We start from the raw sequence: 15,223 nt of genomic DNA on the forward strand, positions 1-15,223 counted from the left end.
AATTAAAAAAATAAAAATAAAAAAAAAAGTGCTGCGCCGCCCCCTTGCCGACATAATTGGAACGGCAAGGGGGTTAATACTGGGGATGGCCGGAAATGCTACTTTCCGATTCCACACAAATTCTGCTTTCCGCCAATGCCGATTGCTGCTACTGCATTACCACTACTGCCAGGACCGGTTCTAGACTTTTTGCTGCCTTAGGCAAACTTGTGAGGATGCGCCTCCTCCTCAGTCAGGACAGCAGTGCCACCTCCTCCCTTCTGCTGTGCAAGTCAAATGAAACACTGCTGCTCTCCTGCCTTCCGCTTCCTAACTCACTGTCAGGCTCCTCACACAGCACAACAAGCTGCTTTTCCCCAATTATGACCTCTTCACCTCGCTCTCCTCCTACTCTGTGACTGGATGCTGTAAGCGTAAACACAGTACAAACATGCCGCCTCTGTAATCTCTGCGCCTAGTGCAAGTGTTTCACCTTGCTTCATGAGAGAACTGGCCCTGACTACCATTCAGAAAATTGTAGACATTGTAATTACAGTGTCAAAGAAACATGATGATCAAAATGTATGCAAAATTCCAAGAAACAGAAGGGTGAGAGAGCCCTGTCCTTAGGAGCAGGATTGCTTTAAGCCGCACGTGAGTAACCTGCCCCTCCCCCAAAATCAGCCACTGGGGACCCTGATTTGGCACCTCGTTCAAGGAAGATGAGCTAGTTGTTTACGGCATTGCCACGCTACATAGGATATGCAGAGGCCCAATGCGTCTGCACTACAGTCCCCACAATCCCTTGCATCGCCTACTGCTCATACCAGGTGACTGCTGCGAGTCAATGAGCGGTCACCTGGTAAGTGCAGTAAGCATTTCAAGGGATTGTTGGGGCTATATTGCGGACATGTGTGGCCTATGCATCTTCTAGGCAGTGGTGCAATGCCGTACAGCCAGTCACATGTATTACATGGGCCCCGGGAACAGTCGGAGGGGGGGATACCACCTGGAGTTCCGCCGGCGCAGGGGGGCCCAGTAGTAGTTGGGGACCCTGGTGCAATTGCCTCCTTTGCCTTAATGGCAGTGCAGGCCCTGCTTGCGAGCTTACAATATAAAGCTGTGTCTATTAATTTGACAAATTCATCCTGGCAGATGACAAGTTGTATATGGGATCGTCAGACATTTCTCAATGCCTGCGTTGTACAGCACAAGAGTAAAGAAGGAAGTGTAACGATCGGTGAAGCACAGAGAGGATCTGATTACCGGTGATCTGCAGTATCACTGGGAATACAGATGTATACCAGATTATAAGTGATCTGCAGTATCACCGATAAACCGATATACCAGCTAACCTCTGTTCACCTGAGTAGAGTGTAGTGTTTGGTGTAACAGTAACACTTAAGAGGACTCGGCCTCAGAGCAGTGAGGAGTACTGCACGGATTCCTCCCGTAGACCTGAACTCTCCAAGGCAGGAGGAGTCAGGCTAAGAGTAGGAAGGATAAATCTGAGAGTGACACTCTGGAGGAAGTGCCACTAACAGGTCAGGGAACCGCCTCTAATAGTAAGGTCGGTTCTCGAGGTAGGACAAGCCAGGTCGTAAACACACGGACAGAAACAGTACAGATTCAGAAGGCGGAGGCGGAGTCTAAGGTACAAGCAGTGTTCGGCAACAGGGTATAAGATATATCGAGGTACAAAATCAGGTGGCAGAAGCAGAGTCTAAAGACGAGCCGGGGTTCAGCAACAGAGTTTCAGAATGACAAGGTACAAGATCAGAGTTCAGGAGGATAGTCAGGCAGGCAAGGGGTCATAACAGATAATCACAATCAAACTAGTACTTTAAGCTATCAACAGAATCTAGCTAAGTGTAGGATTACAGCTCCAGCTGGTCCCGGCACACTTAAGGATCTGACTAAGGGTCTGCGTGCTCCCACGTTGTGATCGCAACGCCAGACAACCAACAACTGAACAGCCGGCAGTATATATACCCAGACACCTCTCCAGCAACTCCCTAAGTGCTGGACCAATAAGGAATGGAGCCAGAGTCAGCTGACCAGCCTGGTCAGCTGACTCACTTCTGGCTGTCATAAAATCCCTGCCTGAGTGCGCGCGCGCGTCACTCTAAACCCAGAGGGACAGCGCTGTCCCTGCCAGCTGTCCCTGCCAGCTTCTCTGCTTTTAGCGCAGTTCACGCGGCATGCGGCGGCTTCTCCATTCTGCGCCGCCATGCCGAGAGCAAGCGGCTGCCTTTCCGCGCTCTCACAGTACCCCCCCCCCCCCTGAGGAGTGGCCTCCGGACAACTCCTACCAGGTTTCTCGGGATGTAAGGCGTGAAACTCCCTCCTTAATTCGTCCGCATGCATGGGACTCCCAGGTACCCATTGTCTCTCCTCAATGCCATACCCTTTCCAATGCACCAGATATTGTACTGAGTTCTGCACAATGCGTGGATCTAAAATTTTCTCTACCTCGTATTCAGGTCGTTCGTCTACCATCACAGGAGGAGTAGGAGTGGGGCCCACATGGACCACAGGTTTAAGCAGGGATACGTGAAAGGACCTTACCCCACGCATGCTGGCGGGAAGATCAATGGAATAAGTAACGTTGTTGATCTTCTTAGCTACCGAAAACGGACCCACAAACCTGGGACCCAGTTTATCCGAGGGCTGTCTCAGGGTCAAGTGACGTGTAGACACCCAGACCAAGTCTCCTGGCTGGAACCTCCACTCTAACGAGCGTCTCTTGTCAGCCTGACCCTTTTGACTCTGGAATGCCCTTTCCAAATTACTGTTCACCGTCCCCCAGATGTCTCTAAATGCCCTCTGCCAGGTTTCCAGGGTTGGAAACGGAGACGAGACAACTGGCAAAGGGGAGAATTTGGGCGACCTCCCTGTCACAATCTGGAATGGAGAAAAACCAGAAGAAGAACTCTTCAAATTATTCTGTGCGAATTCTGCAAAGGCCAAAAATTTTACCCAGTCATTCTGTGCCTCCGCAGCATTACATCTTAAGAACTGCTCCAAAGACTGATTAATCCGTTCAGTCTGCCCATTGGTCTGTGGGTGGTAGCCTGACGAGAAAGACAGCTTCATGCCCATTTGGTGGAAAAATGCCCTCCAGAATCTAGAGATGAATTGGACTCCCCTATCGGACACTATGTTTTCCGGAATGCCATGCAGCCGGAAAATGTGGACGATGAATAGGTCGGCCAATTCCTGGGCCGAGGGGAGTCCTTTCAAGGGCACGAAATGGGCCATCTTGCTGAAGCGGTCGACTACCACCCAAATGACTGACATGCCTTCAGACCTGGGGCGCTCACCCACAAAATCCATGGACAAGTGGGTCCATGGTTCACTCGGGGCGGGCAAAGGCTGTAAGGTACCGACAGGTGCCAGCCGGGAGGGCTTACTTTTTGCACATATAGCACATTCTCTAACAAACTCCTTGCAATCAACTGACAGAGAGGGCCACCAGGCACACCTGGCTACAAGATCCTGTGTTCTGGCTGCTCCAGGATGCCCAGCATTTTTATGCGCATGGAACATCTCTAGGATCTGAAGACGGAAGGGCAGGGGAATGAACATAACCCCTTCAGGCTTCCCTTCCGGGATGTCCTGCTGGAAGGGGCTTAACGTCTCCTTCCAGTCTTCCCAAGTATCGGTTGCAGCCAGCACCAATTTCTGTGGAACAATAGTCTCAGGGACGGAGGGCTGTGCTGTCTCTAGCTCAAAGCACCTGGACAAAGCATCTGCCTTAACATTCTTGCTCCCTGGAGTATACGTAATAATGAACCTGAATCGAGAAAAAAATAAAGACCATCGAGCCTGACGGGGGCTCAACCTCTTAGCCCCCTCGATGTATTCCAGGTTTTTGTGATCAGTGTAAACCGTGATCATATGTTCTGCTCCCTCTAACCAATGTCGCCATTCTTCAAAAGCCAATTTAATGGCCAGGAGCTCCCTGTTGCCTATATCGTAGTTTCTCTCTGCTGGGGAGAACCTACGAGAGAAGTAGGCACATGGGTGCATTCGACCCTGCAAACCTGACCGCTGAGACAGCACAGCCCCCACTCCAACCTCTGAGGCGTCTACCTCGACAATAAATGGAAATGAAGTATCCACATGTCTCAGGATAGGTGCTGAGCAGAATAGATCCTTCAGGGTGGAGAAGGCATGCAGAGCCTCAGGAGACCAGTGAGTGATATCTGCCCCTTTCTTGGTGAGACTGGTGAGGGGTGCAATGATCGTGGAGTACCCCTTTATAAACCTCCTATAGTAATTTGCAAAGCCCAGGAATCTCTGGAGGGCTTTCAGGCCTACTGGTTGCGGCCATTCCAGGACCGCTGGGACTTTAGCAGGATCCATTGACAACCCTGAGGTAGAAATCACATACCCCAGAAACGTGACGGATGTTACCTCAAAAATACACTTTTCCAACTTGGCGTACAGCATATTTTGTCTCAGTTTGTTCAGCACAACCTTGAAATGGATCCTGTGTTCAGAGAGATTGTCGGAGTAGATCAGGATATCGTCGAGGTACACCAGAACGAATCTGCCCAACACCTCTCTGAATATCTCATTAATTAATTCTTGGAAGAAGGCCGGCGCATTACACAACCCGAAGGGCATCACCAGATACTCGTAATGGCGGTCGGGTGTGTTGAAGGCCGTCTTCCATTCATCGCCCTTTCTAATGCGGACCAGGTTGTATGCACCCCTAAGATCCAACTTCGAGAAGATCTTAGCTCTCGTGATCTGTGTGAATAGATCGTCTATCAAAGGTAACGGATAGCGATTCTTCACAGTGATCTTATTCAGGCCTCGGTAATCAATACAGGGTCGCAGGCCTCCGTCCTTCTTTTTAACAAAACCGGGACGGGCGAATGAAGCTTTGGCCAAATTCTCACGGATATATTCTTGCATGGCCAATTTTTCGGGCCCAGATAAATTGTACAAATGCCCCCGGGGGGGGGCATACAACCTGAACGGAGATCGATGGGACAATCGAAAGGGCGATGTGGGGGTAACTTGTCTGCCGCCTTGGGACAAAACACGTCAGAATAATCTAAATACTGCTCAGGAACCCCCTCCACCAGTATCTTGGTTTGGCCCAATGTCACCTTTCCTAAACATTGTTGAAAACAATGATCTGACCAGGAAATTAATTGCCCGGTTGCCCAACAGATATGCGGAGAATGAAGGTGCAGCCATGGCATACCAAGTATAATGGTGGACGTAGACATGTGTAAAACAAAAAACTGTAGTCTCTCCCAATGTAAAACCCCCACCGTGAGTCCTATGGGACAGCGGATGATTCCTCTGCAAAGGAGAATCGTCCACTGCCGTAACCTGGATGGGTGGTTCCACCGCTGTGAGCGGAATACCCAATCTCTTAGCAAAGTCGACATTCATAAAATTAGCCGCGGAGCCTGAATCAATGAAGGCTTCCGTGGCCTCGGTCTTATCCTCCCATGTAACCGTACAGGGAAAAAGCAACCGTTTTTCTTCTAGGGGTATGAATCGGGCGCCTAGGGTGTTACCCCTAACAACTCCTAGGCGGTAGCGTTTCCCGGCTTATTCGGCTTAATAGGGCAGTCTCGTACCCTATGCCCCCCTTCACCACAGTACAAACATAATTGTTCAGACATTCTCCGTCTTTTCTCCACTTGGGTAAACTTTGACCGACCGATCTGCATCGGCTCAGGTGGAGGCAAGACCGGAGAAGATGAGACAGAAGGAGTTGGAGTTACTAGGGGTGCAGCGGGAGGCGCCGCGTAAGATGTCAACCTGACACAGTGACTGCCCCTAGTCTGTCTCTGGTGGCGTAGCCTACGGTCGATTCGAATGGCCGATGAGATGGCCTCATCGACTGTTTTGGGCTCGGGCTGACTTAACATTAAGACAACCCAGACAGGAAGCAATCCAACAGGGCATAGGTGTCCCACCTGGCCGTAACTGACCACCTGCGAAATTTGGCCGCATAATCTTCGACTGGACCCTTGCCTTGCCGTAAAAGCTTGAGCTTCTGCTCAGAGGTCGCAGCAAGGTCTGGATCGTCGTAAATTACTGCCATGGCTTTAAAGAATTCCTCTACCGAGGTCAGAGCTGTGTCTCTGGGGGGCAGGCTATATGCCCAGGTCTGGGAGTCACCGGCCAATAAAGTTTTGATAAACGTGACTTTGGGTCTCAGTACCAGAGGATCGGGGTCTCAATTCAAAATAAGATAACACTCTACTCCTAAAATTGCGGAAGTCAGATCTGTGGCCAGAGAACCGTTCTGGAACGGGCATACGTATGTCCGCGCTAGGAGGGGATCGCACTTCATCCACTGACATCTGGAGGGTTCGTACAGACCCTGACAGAGCCTCAATCAATGCTTTGTGTTCACCCAGCACTTGATTGACATTATCCACCGAAGTGGCAAGTTCACCCAGTGGACCAGTGCGTGCGTCCATTTTGTTTTTTGGTCTGGCGTTCTGTAACGATCGGTGAAGCACAGAGAGGATCTGATTACCGGTGATCTGCAGTATCACTGGGAATACAGATGTATACCAGATTATAAGTGATCTGCAGTATCACCGATAAACCGATATACCAGCTAACCTCTGTTCACCTGAGTAGAGTGTAGTGTTTGGTGTAACAGTAACACTTAAGAGGACTCGGCCTCAGAGCAGTGAGGAGTACTGCACGGATTCCTCCCGTAGACCTGAACTCTCCAAGGCGGGAGGAGTCAGGCTAAGAGTAGGAAGGATAAATCTGAGAGTGACACTCTGGAGGAAGTGCCACTAACAGGTCAGGGAACCGCCTCTAATAGTAAGGTCGGTTCTCGAGGTCGGACAAGCCAGGTCGTAAACACACGGACAGAAACAGTACAGATTCAGAAGGCGGAGGCGGAGTCTAAGGTACAAGCAGGGTTCGGCAACAGGGTATCAGATATATCGAGGTACAAAATCAGGTGGCAGAAGCAGAGTCTAAGGACGAGCCGGGGTTCGGCAACAGAGTATTAGAATGACAAGGTACAAGATCAGAGTTCAGGAGGATAGTCAGGCAGGCAAGGGGTCATAACAGATAATCACAATCAAACTAGTACATTAAGTTATCAACAGAATCTAGCTAAGTGTAGGATTACAGCTCCAGCTGGTCCCGTCACACTTAAGGATCTGACTAAGGGTCTGCGTGCTCCCACATTGTGATCGCAACGCCAGACAACCAGCAACTGAACAGCCGGCAGTATATATACCCAGACACCTCTCCAGCACCTCCCTAAGTGCTGGACCAATAAGGAATGGAGCCAGAGTCAGCTGACCAGCCTGGTCAGCTGACTAACTTCTGGCTGTCATAAAATCCCTGCCTGAGTGCGCGCGCGCGCGTCACTCTAAACCCAGAGGGACTACGAGTCCCAGCCACACCAGCGCTGTACCTGCCAGCTGCGGGAGCCGCCGCGGCGGCTTCTCCGCTTTCAGCGCAGTTCACGCAGCATGCGGCGGCTTCTCCATGCTGCGCCGCCATGCCGAACGCGGAAGCAGCCGCTCTGCTCTGAGAGCAAGCGGCTGCCTTTCAGCGCTTTCTCACAGGAAGGAAGTAAATGGACTACAAAGGCATTTCTTGGGTCTTTTGAATGAACTGATTGTTTGCATGTTACATCATCGTAATGCTGGCCATACATGGTACAATTTTTTCATCCAATCTTACCATTTCTATATAATATTAGGGAACTGCCTAAATTATCCTTTCAATATATTCACTTAATTTACCCTTATACTACATAGAAATGGTACAATTTTTCATCCAATCTTACCATGTATGGCCACCATTAGAAAGATCCATCGTTCAAACCTTCTTGCCTAACCTATGCAGGAGATTGATTTCTCATTTCCCAAAATCTTTTTATCTTACGTGTATATGCAGCTTAAAGTGGATCCGAGATAAACTTTTACTTATTGCATAATTGTGTTCCTTACATATAGTTTATAGGGCACTCCTCAAGCCAAATACTTTTTTTTTGTTTTGTTTTAATACTCTAATTCCCAATAAACTAAACAAGCCTCACCCACAGCTCCACCAGCACCTAAACACTCTGAGACCCATGTAGCAAGGGTTTATGGGAGCTCAGTCTGGGCAGGAGGAGGAGGTGTTACTAGCTAGAGATTTCAAAGGCAGAGGGGAGGAGGGAGGAGGAGAGGGGAGTGGAGTTTTCACAGGCTGAGTGGTGGAGATACAGAGCAGGTTGCCTGTGTAATGATGACAAGCAGAACATGGCCGCTCTCATTGTATCACAGGAAGAAATAATCACATAGGGCTCGATTCACAAAGCGGTGCAAAGTGTTAGCACCATGGTGAAAAGGCCCTTATCACGCCTAAAGTCACTTTAGGCATGATAAGAAGAAACTCGCGTGAAGTTGCCGCGCGTAAGTGCGCGCGCAACACCCGACGCTTCGCGCGAAGCTCCCATTAAGCCCTATGGGACTTTGCGCGCGCTCTTACGCGCGTACGCGCGAACGCGCTTACGCGCGGTAACTTCGCGCGAAGAGCAGGAAAAATCGGTGATAACTCAGTGGTGAAAAGGTCATCACGCCTAAAGTCTTTTAGGCGTGATAACTGGGTTATCACCGCTTTGTGAATCGAGGCCATACTGTTGAAGCTGTTTGCAGCTAGATTTGCTGTGTAATCTAAACTTTAGATAAGATATATAGACAACAAGTAACAAGTTACTTGTTATAGTTTTTCATCTAGGATCCGCTTGAAGACAAGTAAAAACATGGCTTCGGTGACAGAAGCAAGTGGATTTTGCAAGCATTTCCCTATTGCAGGGCCAGAATTACCATAAGGCACTGTAGGCACATGCCTACTGGTGCCTGATGCCTCCCTCTTATCCTATGCAGAGAGTAAATGAAAGGTTGCTTACCCAGCTCTTGGCATTCCACCGGCTACTGAGGGTACTTCTGGCTACCTAATACTAAGGGGCACCTGTAGCTACCTATGATGGGCAAGAGAAGCAAGGCAGAAGTGACAGCTGGGACAGGCAGCACGCTTGCAGTGGAGTTCGGTGGGAGTTTGTAGGCTAATGGAGGGCAAAGTCTAAGTTGCCAGGACAGCTGTGCCTATAGGCCCCTGTGATGTAAATCGGCACCTGCCCTATTGACATTCCTTATGCGTGTTTTGATGATCTGTGTTGTGGCACCCAGAGGGCTTTAGTCATTTTGTGTAGATTCTGTAATAGCTTACCTGTGATCATGTATTTGACCGCCTTCTCTTTAAACTTCGGCGTAAGCTGTTTCGTAGCTTGTAAATATTTTACGACTTGGGCGTTTGAAACAAAGATCTCCAAATTCCTTTCCCCACTTCCTTTTGAGGCATAGATGACTGATTCCAGTTTGCTGACAGCAATGCCCATGATGTCACCTGTGTAAAGAATTAGGTAGTCATGTACACTGCAATGTACATATTCCCAGAATGGGGCAATTATCTTGCAAGGATCTTCAGTTGGCCAACCGTACATTTATTGAAGTGCAGCGGAGTAGTGTACTGCTTCATCAGGGGCTCACATAAAATTTGGGAGCAGATGGCGCCCGATAAATAGCAGGCTCTGGGGCCGCCCGCTATTTCAAACCTATCCAAAACTAAAGTACAAGTTTAGGGTGGATTTGAATTTTTGACAAAAATAATAATAAAAATAAAATCTGGTGGTTTAAATAATCACATAATGGCTGTAAAAAAAATCTGGGAACAGGTTCAGGTCCTCTTCCAGGGTGTTCATCAGGAGGGTGCAGGTACTCCAAGCAAAGCTAAGTCCTAGCTCGGAAGCCGATCATTTTAGCTTTAGTGATGAGCTCAAAAGGGCACAAAGAAAGGTACTTTGTATGGGGTACACAAAATGTTTATGGATTGTAATGGCAGCCCTGGCCTACCACTACCTCTTCCTATCAGCTTCTCCTTACCTAATACTGCAATATGAGCTTGTTCCGAGCCAGATATATATCCCTCTGGTAGACTTAGTGTCAATTCTGCTTGAGCGGTATTATCTGCAATGATACAAGAAAAATGAAACATGATCCCAAATGAAGCATTACTACACAGGTACAAAACAGCTGTCGACCTCTGCACTAGCACATACTCTTTACTTCTCTCTTTTGGCTGAATCTGTGATGGTTTGGTGTCCTTTTACATTTTTGGAAAAAAAGACTGCCACCAGTGTTGGACTGGGAGGTGGAAAAGCTGAGGAAATCCACCTGCTGGCAAGCAGCAGAAATCACTCCCAACAGAAACCTGCAGCAAGTCTGCACTGTGAGCAGCGGTGTGTGTACAGGGCACGGAACAGCAGTGTGTGTATAGAGCATGGAGCAGCAGCGTGTGTACAGAGCATGGAGCAGCAGTGTGTGTTCAGAGCATGGAGCAGCAGCATGTGTACAGAGCATGGAGCAGCAGCGTGTGTACAGAGCATGGAGCAGCAGCATGTGTACAGAGCATGGAGCAGCAGCGTGTGTACAGAGCATGGAGCTGCAGCGTGTGTACAGAGCATGGAGCAGCAGTGCGTGTACAGAGCATGGAGCAGCAGCGTGTGTACAGAGCAGGGAGCAGCAGCGTGTGTACAGAGCATGGAGCAGCAGCGTGTGTACAGAGCAGGGAGCAGCAGCGTGTGTACAGAGCATGGAGCAGCAGCGTGTGTACAGAGCAGGGAGCAGCAGCGTGTGTACAGAGCATGGAGCAGCAGCGTGTGTACAGAGCATGGAGCAGCAGCAGTGTGTACAGAGCATGGAGCAGCAGCAGTGTGTACAGAGCATGGAGCAGCAGCGTGTGTTCAGAGCATGGAGCAGCAGCATGTGTACAGAGCATGGAGCAGCAGCGTGTGTACAGAGCATAGAGCAGCAGCATGTGTACAGAGCATGGAGCAGCAGCGTGTGTACAGAGCATGGAGCAGCAGCGTGTGTACAGAGCATGGAGCAGCAGCGTGTGTACAGAGCATGGAGCTGCAGCATGTGTACAGAGCATGGAGCTGCAGCATGTGTACAGAGCATGGAGCAGCAGTGCGTGTACAGAGCATGGAGCAGCAGCGTGTGTACAGAGCATGGAGCTGCAGCATGTGTACAGAGCAGGGAGCAGCAGCGTGTGTACAGAGCATGGAGCAGCAGCGTGTGTACAGAGCATGGAGCAGCAGCGTGTGTGCAGAGCATGGAGCAGCAGCGTGTGTACAGAGCATGGAGCAGCAGCGTGTGTACAGAGCATGGAGCAGCAGTGTGTGTACAGAGAATGGAGCAGCAGCATGTACACAACATGGAGCAGCTCTGGGGAACTAAACAGAGCACAGAGCCAGGTATGAGCACAGCCCTGTGCCTCTGCTGTGTGAATTCTTTACTTTCCCCTTCATTACCAATGTCGGCTGTTATTATTAACTGTATCCAAATTGCTCCTGATGGATCCCATTGTCAAACGGGAGCAGATCGGACATGTCAGAAATAATCGTTAGATCCTATCTTTCAGACAAGAAAATTGCATTGTGTGCACCCAGCATGATGTCCCACCATATTATTGTACTGTATTGTGCGTGGCTGAGGGAGACCCCTCCCCCAACTTGAAAATCCTGCGGTTACCATCACTACAATTATAATACTATTGGATAAACCCCTAGATATGGTGCCCATTCCCACATAACTACTTACCTGATGGACAGAGGATTACTGCCTGTGTCTTTTCCTCTAAGTCACCTGGAGGCTGGAAAAAATACAAAGCAGATATTTAAGGTTTCATGAGTAAACTAAGTTACTTTAAAACAGACCTGAAGCTGCATTGCTATTACGTCATAACATATACAGTAGGTGGGCGTAAAATACCGCTTCACTCAGAGGTAAAGGACAGTGCGGGAACCTGGAACTGGATTCCAAATGGCAGACTGAAGACAAACTAAAAAAAATCCGCACTTGTCCAAACTGATTTGTATTTTATTCAGGACGCACGTATTCAGCATCACATAAAAGCTGACTTGTTTTGGACCGGAATGGTCCTTAATCATAGCTATGATTAAGGACCATTCCGGTCCAAAACATATCAGCTTTTATGTGATGTTGGATAAGTCCTGAATTAAAATTGATTATTTTTTTGTAATAAAAATCCCTATTTCTTTTAATTGTTCCCTCCCCAATTTAGTCCTAGACTGCGATCCATACACTACACTACACTACACATACATAGGCATCAGCCTATGTATGTGATTAGATTGGGAGCCTTTGGGAGGTACAAGTGGCAAGGGTGTCCCCTGTACAGCAGCTGCGCTAGAACGCAGCGCTGTACAAATGTTTATTGGCTTTTTCTATGCTTTACAGCCTGCCAGCTCCAATTGCGGCTGGCAGGCTGATGATGGATGTCCGCTTTGTTTATCTGCAGGGAACGCTAATCCCGCCCACTGCACTTTGGTGCCAATCGGCATTAGGCGGGCCACATCGAGTCGCTCTCTCACAGCCCACCAGCGTTAGGAGGTCGGGAGGTAGTTAAGTAGAAGATGAGAAGTTAACTCCTAAGAGGAGGAGAAAAGGTGAATTGGATCAGCGTCATTATAGCATAACTTGTTTGTCAATAATAACGGTTAAAGAGGTGAACTAAGGAACGTACATGTGGTAAAATTGTAGATTTGAAACACCCTTATCTAACAGATGAATATTCTCTTCTTACCTTCACTAATATTGTTTTTTCAATATTATCGACTTGATGGTCTTTGCCCATCTTATGTAGATGTTCTGAACACCCTCCTTCAAGCTGAATATAGCCGCTGCTAACGTGAGCCTTCAGCTCTCCTAACATGTAGAAAGAAAGTCAAAATACAAATCAGGAACTTGACATCATTAAACCAAAAAACAATACATCAGTCTTTTTTTTTTCCAAAAATATGCATAACATATATTTTATTTTTTAAAGGTTACTTTGCATGAATACACACACACACAAAAAAAAAGACACAAAAAAAACAACAAACAGTTAATTTTTTAAATCAGAAATTTCTGGAATATTCCAAATACATTTTTTTTCCTGTTCCCCCCGCAAATCTACCTGTCCAAGTTCTGTGCACACTTGCAATAATGGTCATCTGGTAAACTAAAATGATAATTCTTGACCATTTCAAGTGGTCTCTTATGCTGAGTACACACGTCCGATAAACATCGTTCCAAAACGGCTGATAACGATAATTGGAACGATAATCGTGCATGAAAAAAACGAAAATGATCGTTCTAGTGAACAATAACGATCTTTATCGGGCAATTCAACCGATCCAACACGGCAGATTTTTTCACACGATAATCGTTAGATCGTTATAATGTGTACAGAAATCGTGCGATAAATAAGATCTGTGATGTAGTACGCATGCTCAAAAATCCAGAAGTTCCGTTGCTTTGTTTTGAATAACGGCCTATAACGATCGCAGTTAATGTATTGAGTCGATCGTGTACTTTCCCACAAAAAAGAACGTTTTATATATGGAACGTTTGTTCTGTAGCCTATGTATGTTTACAGGCACGTTCGCTCTTAATTTTTACATGATTATTATTTTTTTTTTTCTCCCCTCTCCCTCCTTTAACCTCCCTGGCAGTCTATGAAAACCGCCAAGGAGTAGCGCAGCACTTAATTTTTTTTTTAAATCATGTAGCTAGCCTAGCGCTAGCTACATGATAGCCGCTGTGCAGCTGCATCCCCCCACCCCCTCCGATCGCCTCTGGAGATCAGCGCAAACAAGAAATCCCGTTCAGAACGGGATTTCCGGTTTGGCTTCCCCATCGCCATGGCATTGATCGTCATCAACGTCATACACGTCATCGAGAGTTCCGATCCACCCCTCAGCGCTGCCTGGCGCTGATAGGCCAGGCTGCGCAAGGGGTCTGGAGGGGGGGCGGCGCGGGGCGGCCGGTAGCGGTGAATCGGCGTGGAGCAGCGTTGATCGGGAAGTACTCGCAGCTAGCATAGTGCTAGCTGCGTGTATCAAAAAAAATTATGCAAATCGGCCAAGCAGGGCCTGAGAAATCCTCCTGCGCGGCATAGCCCGACCTGAGGTCAGGCTTACCGCCAGGGAGGTTAATTAACATATACTGTAAATGTAAAATGGTATTAGAAAAATGTTTATTGTTAAAAGTATAAAGTAGTGAACATAAATATTTTACAACTAAAATAACAAACGGCTATTAAATATTACCATTACATGTGTACGGAGTCGGCTGATTTGTTTCTGACATCACTTCCTTTTGCGCACACATATACTATCGTTTGTCGTTCACTTTTTTTTTGTAGAAATCGTTCTCAACTGTACACAGTCGTTCGTTACGGACGATAAATGCCCTCTAATTTAAATATCGTTCACACGTCATGAATCGTTCGTTCCAAACGATCTTTATCGTACGTGTATACAAACCTTTAGAGTACGAACACACTAGCCAGAAACACTAGCGTTGCATAAAATGATAGTATTACCGCCCAGAAAGAAAAAAAAAACACATTTGTTTGCGTTCTGCAATGTGCATTTTTGAAATGCAGAACAGAACTTGCTTGCTTCATATTTTTGTAAAACACATATATTGTAAGTCAATGGTGATGCGGAGGTATAGCATTTTATTGCGTTACTAATGAATTTTTCATGTGTTTTTGTATAAAGATCAAGTTTGATGATGTATTTCCGCTTCCTGCTGACTTCCTGATAGAGGTATGCAAAAATGATGCAAGAGCATACCTTTGTACTGGCAATATTCCCAAAACTTTGCATAAAACGCATATCAGAAACCCATAGAAAACACACGAGAAATCAGAAAACTGCACTTGCAATTCATATGTAATGCAAATGCAGAAAATTACAGGTAGTCCCTGGGTTACAAACGCCCGACTTACGAACGACCCACCGATACAAACACCCGCCGACCCACCGCGATGACGTCACGCAGCCCGGGGGCTACCTCTTGTGCCCCCTTTCCTAATGCAAAGTAGGCGCAGCGGAAGCCGCAACAAGTCTCACCTCTTCCATGGTGGCTCCAGGCCAATCAGCGGCGTCCTTCAATGTTCCTCCCAGCGGTTTCCCTAGCGTCGCAAAATGACGCAATCAAAAAGAGCCCCGCCGCTCCTTCTGAATGCGTCATTACGCAACGCTACTAGTGACGCCGCTGGAAGGAATGGTGAAGGGAGAGAGGACGTCGCTGATTGGCCCGGAGCCGCCATGGATGAGGTGAGACTTGTAGTGGCTTCTGCTGCGCATACTCTGCTTTAGGGAGCACGA

General features: G+C 47.8%; 1 protein-coding gene across 1 annotated transcript in view; it reads right to left on the minus strand.

Annotated features, from left to right (window-relative positions):
* Positions 1 to 15,223, minus strand: part of LOC137535930 (alpha-2-macroglobulin-like) — a 203,547-nt gene that overhangs the window by 58,629 nt on the left and 129,695 nt on the right. The window contains exons 21-24 of the mRNA XM_068257820.1: positions 12,646 to 12,767; positions 11,640 to 11,691; positions 9,921 to 10,004; positions 9,208 to 9,384 (exon numbers count right to left, since the gene is read on the minus strand). Coding sequence (XP_068113921.1) covers positions 9,208 to 9,384; positions 9,921 to 10,004; positions 11,640 to 11,691; positions 12,646 to 12,767 — 435 coding nt within the window. The remainder of the gene's footprint in view (positions 1 to 9,207; positions 9,385 to 9,920; positions 10,005 to 11,639; positions 11,692 to 12,645; positions 12,768 to 15,223) is intronic.

Source organism: Hyperolius riggenbachi, chromosome 10 (genome assembly GCF_040937935.1).
Source record: "Hyperolius riggenbachi isolate aHypRig1 chromosome 10, aHypRig1.pri, whole genome shotgun sequence".
NCBI lineage: Eukaryota > Metazoa > Chordata > Amphibia > Anura > Hyperoliidae > Hyperolius > Hyperolius riggenbachi.